This window comes from Procambarus clarkii, chromosome 59 (assembly GCF_040958095.1).
Source record: "Procambarus clarkii isolate CNS0578487 chromosome 59, FALCON_Pclarkii_2.0, whole genome shotgun sequence".
Classification (NCBI taxonomy): Eukaryota; Metazoa; Arthropoda; class Malacostraca; order Decapoda; family Cambaridae; genus Procambarus; species Procambarus clarkii.
Genome location: NC_091208.1, coordinates 33,997,548 through 34,009,502, shown reverse-complemented (window position 1 = coordinate 34,009,502; position 11,955 = coordinate 33,997,548). Strand labels below are relative to the sequence as shown.

Sequence of the window (11,955 nt, the reverse complement as noted above, 5' to 3'; positions counted from 1 at the left end):
CCACCAGCTACAAGGACCACCAGCGACAAGGACCACCAGCTACAAGGTCCACCAGCTACAAGGACCACCAGCTACAAGGACCACCAGCTACAAGGTCCACCAGCTACAAAGACCACCAGCTACAAGGTCCAGCAGCTACAAGGACCACCAGCTACAAGGACCACCAGCTACAAGGACCACCAGCTACAAGGACCACCAGCTTCAAGGACCACCAGCTACAAGGACCACCAGCTACAAGGACCACCAGCTACAAGGTCCACCAGCTACAAGGACCACCAGCTACAAGGACCACCAGCTACAAGGTCCACCAGCTACAAGGACCACCAGCTACAAGGACCACCAGCTACAAGGTCCACCAGCTACAAGGACCACCAGCTACAAGGTCCAGCAGCTACAAGGACCACCAGCTACAAGGTCCAGCAGCTACAAGGACCACCAGCTACAAGGACCACCAGCTACAAGGACCACCAGCTACAAGGACCACCAGCTACAAGGACCACCAGCTACAAGGACCACCAGCTTCAAGGACCACCAGCTACTAGAACCACCAGCTACAAGGACCACCAGCTACTAGGACCACCAGCTACTAGAACCACCAGCTACAAGGACCACCAGCTACAAGGTCCAGCAGCTACAAGGACCACCAGCTACAAGGACCACCAGCTACAAGGACCACCAGCTACAAGGACCACCAGCTACAAGGACCACCAGCTACTAGGACCACCAGCTACTAGGACCACCAGCTACAAGGACCACCAGCTACAAGGTCCAGCAGCTACAAGGACCACCAACTACAAGGACCACCAGCTACAAGGACCACCAGCTACTAGGACCACCAGCTACAAGGACCACCAGCTACAAGGACCACCAGCTACAAGGACCACCAGCTACAAGGACCACCAGCTACAAGGACCACCAGCTACAAGGTCCACCAGCTACAAGGACCACCAGCGACAAGGACCACCAGCTACAAGGTCCACCAGCTACAAGGACCACCAGCTACAAGGACCACTAGCTACAAGGTCCACCAGCTACAAGGACCACCAGCTACAAGGTCCAGCAGCTACAAGGACCACCAGCTACAAGGACCACCAGCTACAAGGACCACCAGCTACTAGGACCACCAGCTACAAGGACCACCAGCTACAAGGACCACCAGCTACAAGGACCACCAGCTACTAGGACCACCAGCTACAAGGTCCAGCAGCTACAAGGACCACTAGCTACAAGGACCACCAGCTACTAGGACCACCAGCTACCAGGACCACCAGCTACAAGGACCACCAGCTACAAGGACCACCAGCTACTAGGACCACCAGCTACAAGGACCACTAGCTACAAGGACCACCAGCTACTAGGACCACCAGCTACCAGGACCACCAGCTACAAGGACCACCAGCTACAAGGACCACCAGCTACAAGGACCACCAGCTACAAGGACCACCAGCTACAAGGACCACCAGCTACAAGGACCACCAGCTACAAGGACCACCAGCTACTAGGACCACCAGCTATAAGACTCGCCAGTTACACGGACTGTGTATGACACTTGACTGACGCGAGTCAAGCACCATCATCACACTTGACTGACGCAGGTCAAGCGCCATCATCACACTTGACTGACGCGAGTCAAGCACCATCATCACACTTGACTGACGCGGGTCAAGCACCGTCATCACACTTGACTGACGCGGGTTAAGCGCCATCATCACACTTGACTGACGCGGGTTAAGCACCGTCATCACACTTGACTGACGCGGGTCAAGCGCCATCACCACACTTGACTGACACAGGTCAAGCACCATCAACACACTTGACTGACGCGGGTCAAGCACCATCATCACACTTGACTGACGCGGGTCAAGCACCATTATCACACTTGACTGACGCAGGTCAAGCACCATCAACACACTTGACTGACGCAGGTCAGGCACCGTCAACACACTTGACTGACGCGGGTCAAGCACCATCAACACACTTGACTGACGCGGGTCAAGCGCCATCACCACACTTGACTGACACAGGTCAAGCACCATCAACACACTTGACTGACGCGGGTCAAGCACCATCATCACACTTGACTGACGCGGGTCAAGCACCATTATCACACTTGACTGACGCAGGTCAGGCACCGTCAACACACTTGACTGACGCGGGTCAAGCACCATCATCACACTTGACTGACGCAGGTCAGGCACCGTCAACACACTTGACTGACGCGGGTCAAGCACCATCATCACACTTGACTGACACAGGTCAAGCACCATTATCACACTTGACTGACGCGGGTCAAGCACCATCATCACACTTGACTGACGCGGGTCAAGCACCATCATCACACTTGACTGACGCGGGTTAAGCACCATCATCACACTTGACTGACGCGGGTCAGGCACCATCATCACACTTGACTGACGCGGGTCAAGCACCATCATCACACTTGACTGACGCGGGTCAGGCACCGTCATCACACTTGACTGACGCGGGTCAAGCACCATCATCACACTTGACTGACGCGGGTTAAGCACCATCATCACACTTGACTGACGCGGGTCAGGCACCGTCATCACACTTGACTGACGCGGGTCAAGCACCGTCATCACACTTGACTGACGCGGGTCAAGCACCGTCATCACACTTGACTGACGCGGGTCAAGCACCATCATCACACTTGACTGACGCGGGTCAGGCACCGTCATCACACTTGACTGACGCGGGTCAAGCACCATCATCACACTTGACTGACGCGGGTTAAGCACCATCATCACACTTGACTGACGCGGGTCAGGCACCGTCATCACACTTGACTGACGCGGGTCAAGCACCGTCATCACACTTGACTGACGCGGGTCAGGCACCGTCATCACACTTGACTGACGCGGGTCAAGCACCATCATCACACTTGACTGACGCGGGTTAAGCACCATCATCACACTTGACTGACGCGGGTCAGGCACCGTCATCACACTTGACTGACGCGGGTCAAGCACCGTCATCACACTTGACTGACGCGGGTCAGGCACCGTCATCACACTTGACTGACGCGGGTCAAGCACCATCATCACACTTGACTGACGCGGGTTAAGCACCATCATCACACTTGACTGACGCGGGTCAGGCACCGTCATCACACTTGACTGACGCGGGTCAAGCACCGTCATCACACTTGACTGACGCGGGTCAGGCACCGTCATCACACTTGACTGACGCGGGTCAAGCACCGTCATCACACTTGACTGACGCGGGTCAAGCTGTCAGCTTGTGCTGGTAGTCACGTGAGCCTCTCTTACGTCACACTCTTGCCCCCAGTCAAACACTAAACCAATTTTCCTCTCAACCGTTGTTCCAGTGTCACATTTTCTGCTGAAATTGGTTTAGTGCCTCTGGAGGTACGTAGAGAGGGGGGGGTGATGTAGAGGGGGGAGTGATGTAGAGGGGGGGTGATGTAGAGGGGGGGTGATGTAGAGAGGGGGGGGTGATGTAGAGGGGGGTGATGTAGAGGGGGGGGGGTGATGTAGAGGGGGGGTGATGTAGAGAGGGGGGGGTGATGTAGAGGGGGGGTGATGTAGAGGGGGGGTGATGTAGAGGGGGGTGATGTAGAGAGGGGGGGGGTGATGTAGAGGGGGAGTGATGTAGAGGGGGGGGGTGATGTAGAGGGGGGGTGATGTAGAGAGGGGGGGGTGATGTAGAGGGGGGAGTGATGTAGAGGGGGGGTGATGTAGAGGGGGGGTGATGTAGAGGGGGGGGGTGATGTAGAGGGGGGAGTGATGTAGAGCGGGGGGTGATGTAGAGGGGGGGGTGATGTAGAGAGGGGGGGGGGTGATGTAGAGGGGGGGTGATGTAGAGGGGGGGTGATGTAGAGAGGGGGGGGGTGATGTAGAGGGGGGAGTGATGTAGAGGGGGGGGTGATGTAGAGGGGGGTGATGTAGAGAGGGGGGGGGTGATGTAGAGGGGGGTGATGTAGAGGGGGGGGTGATGTAGAGAGGAGGGGGGGGGTGATGTAGAGGGGGGGGGTGATGTAGAGAGGAGGGGGGGGGTGATGTCGAGAGGGGGTGATGTAGAGAGGGGGGGTGATGTAGAGGGGGGGTGATGTAGAGGGGGGGTGATGTAGAGAGGAGGGGGGGGGTGATGTAGAGGGGGGGGTGATGTAGAGGAGGGGGGGGTGATGTAGAGGAGGAAGAGGTGATGTAGAGAGGAGGGGGGGGGAGCCGATGTAGAGATAGGGGGGGGAGGCGATTTAGAGGTAGGAGAGAGAGTGAGGGATTACACGGAAGGAGAGAGGCTGAGACGGATTACACGGAGGGAAATGGAGAGTGATGGATTACGAGGAAGTAATTGGATAGGATTTCTCAGAGGTGGGATAGATAGGATTTCAGGAAAGATGATAGCTGGGATTAAAGAGTAGAGGGATAGACTGGATTACATGATAGGTGAAGCATAGATAGGATTACAGTGTAGGATAGGGATAGACAGAAGTACAGCGAAGGACGTAGATAGAGAGGACAATCACATCTACCAAAAATAGTTTTTATTTCACCCTGATGCATCTGTCCTCCAGTCATTACGAGTACAGTGGTGAGACAACACTCAACCAGTTCTGCTCAGGTTATCTTGAGGTTATCTTGAGATGATTTCGGGCTTTAGTGTCCCCGCGGCCCGGTCCTCGACCAGGCCTCCACCCCCAGGAAGCAGCCCGTGACAGCTGACTAACACCCAGGTACCTATTTTACTGCTAGGTAACAGGGGCATAGAGTGAAAGAAACTCTGCCCATTATTTCTCGCCGGCGCCCGGGATCGACCCCGGGACCACAGGATCACAAGTCCAGCGTGCTGTCCGCTCGGCCGACCGGCTCCCTCACATATTAGCGAATTGAGGAGTTGTGATTGACTTCCACCACCCGGGCCAGGGATCAGGGCGGACTAAAGCTATGCTTGACTTCCACAACCCAGCAGACGATGCGACACAGAGAAGTCACATTATCGTGATATCGCAGTGAGGAAACCACAGGAGCCGTGATGCGGATTCGAACCACTGCGCTTGGTGTTCCCAGATGCATCCTGTAGACCACTACGCCACGACATGGTCAATGGAATTGCAACCTGGGATATGAACTGTAATCTCCGTGTTCCATGTTGTCAGGGGCCTGTCAGGGGCTATATATTCATGGTGTGTTCTCCTGAGAGTGACGGCACCTCAGGTGGCGCTCATGCTGATGGTCTAGAGCTCTGTGAGCTCTATTGGCTCTAGAGTCTCTCTGGCTGACGTCAGTGACATCAGAGGTGAGGACATCATGGGGGTGACGCTCTGTCGTTGTGTGTGGTAGTCACCTAGTTGTGCTTGCGGGGGTTGAGCTCTGGCTCTTTGGTCCCGCGAAGAGAGTTACGAAGAAAGGCTGCGAGAAATGCACCTCACGACACTAGAAGACAGAAGAGTAAGGGGAGACATGATCACTACCTACAAAATTCTCGGAGGAATTGACATGGTAGGTAAAGATAAACTGTTTAACACAGGTGGGACGCGAACCAGGGGACACAGGTGGAAACTGAGTACCCACATGAGCCACAGAGACGTTAGAAAGAACTTTTTCAGTGTCAGAGTAGTTAACAGGTGGAATGCATTAGGCAGTGATGTGGTGGAGGCTGACTCCATACACAGTTTCAAGTGTAGATATGATAGAGCCCAATAGGCTCAGGAACCTGTACACCTGTTGATTGACGGTTGAGAGGCGGGACCAAAGAGCCAGAGCTCAACCCCCGCAAACACAATTAGGTGAGTACTTGTGTGTGTTGTAAATGTCCTGGAGTCATCCTCCAACACTCCCCTGTACTCTACTGCACACTCTTCCACTAGAGCTGTTACTCCATTGTCATCACTACTGCTGGCACAGGCTTAATCACATGCCTCCATCACCACAACCACCATCACCACAACCATCACCACCACAACCATCACCACCACAACCATCACCACCACCATCACCACCACCATCACCACCACCCCCACCACCACAACCATCACCACCACAACCATCACCCCCACCATCACCACCACAACCATCACCACCACAACTATCACCCCCACCATCACCACCACCCCCACCACCACCCACACCACCACAACCATCACCACCACAACCATCACCCCCACCATCACCACCACCCCCACCACCACAACCATCACCACCACAACCATCACCCCCACCACCACCACCACCATCACTCCCCCCCCCCCACCACCACCATCACCACCACAACCACCACCACCATCACAAACACTCCCCCCCCCCACCACCACCACCATCACCACCATCACCACCACCACCACCATCACTCCCCCCCCCCCCATCACCACCATCACCACCACAACCACCACCACCATCACAAACACTCCCCCCCCACCACCACCACCACCACCATCACCACCATCACCACCACAACCACCACCACCATCACCACCATCATCACCACCACCACCATCACCATCCCCCCCCCACCACCACCACCACCACCACCCCCAGCATCACCACATTCATCTGGAGCTCTTCGACAGCCTGAACAAAACAACTTTAAATCAACTGCGCTAATTGCATTAAGTTTTCAGTCGGCAAAATTTGCATTTAACTGCTTTTTATTAACTTTCTATTTTTCCTTCACATCTTTAGCCAGTTTGGTGCCCAAAACTGTTGTTACAGAACTTTCTTTTTTCTCTATAATAATATTCTTGTTTAAATATTTCTATGAGAACTTTCCATGTTGAATTTCAAAATGTGATTCTTGTTAAAATGTCTGTAGCTTGTAAGGCGAGGCTCTGTAGCTTGTAAGGCGAGGCTCTGTAGCTTGTAAGGCGAGGCTCTGTAGCTTGTTAGGTGATGGCTCTGTAGCTTGTTAAGTGAGGGCTCTGTAGCTTGTAAGGCGAGGCTCTGTAGCTTGTAAGGCGAGGCTCTGTAGCTTGTAAGGCGAGGCTCTGTAGCTTGTAAGGCGAGGCTCTGTAGCTTGTAAGGCGAGGCTCTGTAGCTTGTAAGGCGAGGCTCTGTAGCTTGTTAGGTGATGGCTCTGTAGCTTGTTAAGTGAGGGCTCTGTAGCTTGTAAGGCGAGGCTCTGTAGCTTGTAAGGCGAGGCTCTGTAGCTTGTAAGGCGAGGCTCTGTAGCTTGTAAGGCGAGGCTCTGTAGCTTGTTAGGTGAGGGCTCTGTACCTTGTTAGGTGAGAGCTCTGTAGCTTGTTTGGTGAGGGCTCTGTAGCTTGTTAGGTGAGGGCTCTGTAGCTTGTTAGGTGAGGGCTCTGTAGCTTGTTAGGTGAGGGCTCTGTAGCTTGTTAGGTGAGGGCTCTGTAGCTTGTTTGGTGAGGGCTCTGTAGCTTGTTAGGTGAGGCTCTGTAGCTTGTTAGGTGAGGCTCTGTAGCTTGTTAGGTGAGGCTCTGTAGCTTGTTAGGTGAGGGCTCAGTAGCTTGTTTGGTGAGGGCTCTGTAGCATGTTAGGTGAGGGCTCAGTAGCTTGTTTGGTGAGGGCTCTGTAGCTTGTTAAGTGAGGGCTCTGTAGCTTGTTAAGTGAGGGCTCTGTAACTTGTATAGCGTCAGCCTCCCTACAATGGGCAGTCGTTCTAATGATGCTGAAGAGGAGATTAGAGTTAGGTCTTGATGTGGCTGTGAAGTAGCTTGGGAGAGGTCTTAATAGTTTACACTTCGGAGTGCAGGTCTTTCACTGCCAAGTCCCACTGTGTACAGTCGGACTTGGCAGTCCCAATTTATCTTTACTATCTACTTACAATAGATAGTTAAGAGTTAATGTACGTGTGTGTGTTTACTCACCTATTTGTGCTTGCGGGGGTTGAGCTTTGGCTCTTTGGTCCCGGCTCTTAACTGTCAATCAACTGGTATACAGGTTCCTGAGCCTATTGGGCTCTATCATATCTACATTATAAACTGTGTATGGAGTCAGCCTCCACCACATCACTGCCTAATGCATTCCACCTGTTAACTACTCTGACACTGAAAAAGGTCTTTCTAACGACCCTGTGGCTCATGTGGGTACTCAGTTTCCACCTGTGTCCCCTTGTTCGTGTACCACCCGTGTTAAACAGTTTATTCTTATCTACCCTGTCAATTCGTCTAAGAATTTTGAAAGTACTGATCATGTCTCCCCTTATTCTTCTGTCTTCCAGTCTCGTAAGGTGCATTTCCCGCAGCCTTTCCTCGTAACTCATGCCTCTTAGTTCTGGGACTAGCCAGTGGCATACCTCTGAACTTTTTCCATCTTCGTCTTGTGCTTGACAAGGTACGGGCTCCATGCTGGGGCCGCATACTCCAGGATTGGTCTTACATATGTTGTGTACAAGATTCTGAATGATTCCTTACACAGGTTCCTGAAGGCTGTTCTGATGTTAGCCAGTCTCGCATATGCCGCAGATGTTATTCTTTTGATGTGGGCTTCAGGAGACTGGTTTGGTGTGATATCAATTCCTAGATCTTTCTCTTTGTCCGTTTCATTAAGTACTTCACCTCCTATTCTGTATCCTGTGTCTGGCCTCTTGTTTCCACCGCCTAGTTTCATTACTTTGCATTTCATCTGGTTGAACTTTAGTAGCCATTTGTTGGACCATTCACTCAGTCTGTCTTGGTCATCTTGTAGCCTCCTACTATCGTCCTCAGTTTCAATCCTCCTCATAATGTTTGCATCATCAGCAAAGATTGAGAAAAACGAGTCTATACCCTCAGAGAGATCATTTATATATATCAGAAACAGTATAGGTCCAAGGACTGAACCCTGCGGGACTCAGCTGATGACTTCTCGCCAATCTGAGACCTCACCCCTCACAGTGACTCGCTGTCTTCTGTTGCTTAGGTACTCCCTTATACAATGGAGTACCTTCCCTTTCACTCCAGCCTGCATCTCCAGCTTTCGCACTAGTCTCGTGTGTGGCACTGTGTCAAAGGCTTTCTGATAATCCAAAAAAGTCTGCCCATCCCTTTCTTTCTTGCCTGATTTTTGTTGCCTGGTCGTAGAATTCAATTAATCCTGTGAGGCAGGACTTGCCATCAAAGAACCCATGTTGATGCTGTTTTAAAAAGTTCTTTTGCTGCAGATGTTCCACTAGCTCTTTTCGCACAATCTTTTCCATCAGCTTGCATGGTTTGCAAGTTAGGGACACTGGCCTGTAGTTCAGTGCCTCCTGTCTATCCCCTTTCTTGTATATCGGGACTACATTAGCCACTTTCCAAATTTCTGGCAGTTCCCCTGTTGCCAGTGATTTGTTATTCACTATGGAGAGAGGCAGGCACAGTGCTTCTGCTCCTTCCTTTAGTATCCAAGGGGAGATTCCATCTGGGCCTATAACCTTTGTCACTTCCAACTCTAGTAAAAGCTTCCTTACTTCCCCGCTGGTAATCTCAAACTCTTCCAGTGGTTCCTGGTTAGCTATTCCCTCTCTTATCTATGGAACTTCTCCTTGCTCTAAGGTGAAGACCTTCTGGAATTTCTTATTCAGTTCCTCACACACTTCCTTGTCATTTGTAGTGAATCCTTCTGCCCCTATCCTTAATTTCATAACCTGTTCCTTTACTGTTGTTTTTCTCCTGATGTGGCTATGCAACAATTTAGGCTGAGTCTTTGCCTTGCTTGCGATGTCATTTTCGTATTGTCTTTCTGCCTCTCTTCTCATCCTGACATATTCATTCCTGGCATTCTGGTATCTTTCTCTGCTCTCCAGTGTCCTGTTATTCCTATAGTTTCTCCACGCCCTTTTACTTTGCTGCTTAGCTAGCCTACATCTCTGATTAAACCATGGGTTTCTCATCTTCATTTCACTGTTTTCCTTTTGGAATGGGACAAACTTGTCTGCTGCGTCCTTACACTTTAACGATACAGTTCGTTGACCAGACCACACACTAGAAGGTGAAGGGACGACGTCGTTTCGGTCCGTCCCTTCACCTTCTAGTGTGTGGTCTGATCAACTTACTTTACCCACGTTATGGTGACTTATCGCCTGCATTCGAGACAGTACATCACTTTCGCGAGTCGCTCTCATTTTCTAGTACGGTATTTTTTGATCGTATGGGACACGAGCGAAAAGCGACGTTATATGTAAGAGGACGGGTTGCGAACCAGCGGATGAAAATGCCCCACTTGAGGCGCCGGAAGTGTCCCCAACACACACAACTAGAAGGAATAGGAAACTTGAGAGTACTACGAGCAGTGATTCACTACGACTGGATAATCCAATTAAACAAATGGAGAGATTAACGCAGCCAACCCTTCAGGACCCGACAACAACACATAAGCCATAACCTGCATAAACTTTGGCAATGGTTCGAGGCGTCTTATAGAGAGCACACAGCCCAGAAGCGCTTCTCTAAGACGCCGCCTCATCCGGCGTGAAGACAACGGAACTAGCTGGCAGATATCCTGGTCCCAGTTCGCTTCCCAAAAACTGGGTCCGAGGTAGCTAGGTATTTACTATAAATACCTGTTTGGTGCAGTGCTGGGGTCAGGTTCTACCAGACTGTTGTGGTGTGGACGGTCACCACAACAGCTCACACGCCACCAACATATATACTATATCGCTAAACAATGTTCTGGACCAAGATACACTAGCGAGTGTATATATACAGAGGAGGGCTACACCTCTCAGGCTATATACACTGGTTCTCGCTCTAACAGTCAGATATGTGCTTGTGTGTGTATATATATATATATATATATATATATATATATATATATATATATATATATATATATATATATATATATATATATATATATATATATATATATATACTTAGTAATTATTTGTAAACAGCTTAAAATCTAAATATAGACTGAACCATAAGTTTGTTTCTCAATTATATGTCTTAATATAGCATTTATATATTATTAAAACATGCCTTAATAATACATTTATGTATTATTAATGTATTATTAATACTGAAGTGATAAAACAAATGTATTTCCTCACACAAACGTGTTCCCAGAATACAATAAAATACAGGAGAGTGGTGATGGCCGGAGGGACCACGTGTGTGATGGGAGGTAAACATGTGTGTTATGCAGGTGTGTAATTACCTGAGCACACACACACCTGCATGAGCAGAGCCTCCTTGTCCCTAACGATAGACATGTAATCACCTCGTTACGCTTACTCTACACGAGTGCAGCAATGAGATCGGACTTTGGTTATTATGGGAAAGACAAAAAGTTATATAATTTTTTTAATTATCAGGGGAAAACGCCAAGCCATTACGGCTATATAGCACTGGGAAGGGGTCAGGATAAGGATTTGGGATGGGACGGGGGGAAAGGAATGGTGCCCCAACCACTTGTGGACGGTCGGGGATTGAACGCCGACCTGCATGAAGCGAAACCGTTGCTCTACCGTCCATCCCAAGTGGTTGGGCGGAACTCTGCCAGAACATAGTCCAAATTGCAAGAACTTTCAATAACATATACAAATGTTCTCCATTAGTCAACCCTTAACAGGAATGGTCGTTAAATAAAGTGACCATTAACACAGGTCCCTCAACACCTGCTGGTCGTAGAGAAGACTTGTAAACACCTGAACTAATATGAGCAGTCAGGTGTTGTAGGTTATTTGATCTCCCCACATTCTGTTTCATTAAACTATGGTGTCAGCAGGTTGTATGGTCCATCTTCCCTGTGATGTATGATGTGGACTTGATGAAGAACATGTCGACATGATGAAGAACATGTGGACTTGATGATGAGCATGTGGACTTGATGAAGAACATGTGGACTTGATGAAGAGCATGTGGACTTGATGAAGAACATGTGGACTTGATGAAGAACATGTGGACTTGATGAAGAACATGTGGACTTGATGATGAGCATGTGGACTTGATGAAGAACATGTGTACTTGTTGAAGAGCATGTGGACTTGATGAAGAACATGTGGACTTGATGAAGAACATGTGGACTTGATGAAGAACATGTGGACTTGATGTGGACT

General features: G+C 50.2%; 1 protein-coding gene across 1 annotated transcript; it reads right to left on the bottom strand.

Moving 5' to 3' along the window:
• Positions 1-1,511: 1,511 nt before the first annotated feature.
• LOC138353810 (perilipin-4-like) lies at positions 1,512-3,227 on the bottom strand. The gene has a single exon (XM_069307223.1). It carries the CDS (start codon positions 3,225-3,227, stop codon positions 1,512-1,514), a length of 1,716 nt encoding a protein of 571 aa, XP_069163324.1.
• Between the last annotated feature and the right edge of the window lie 8,728 nt (positions 3,228-11,955).

Excerpts from the sequence above, each read along its gene's own strand:
- LOC138353810 (XM_069307223.1), bottom strand. The coding sequence starts at position 3,227 with ATGACGGTGCTTGACCCGCGTCAGTCAAGTGTGATGACGGTGCCTGAC.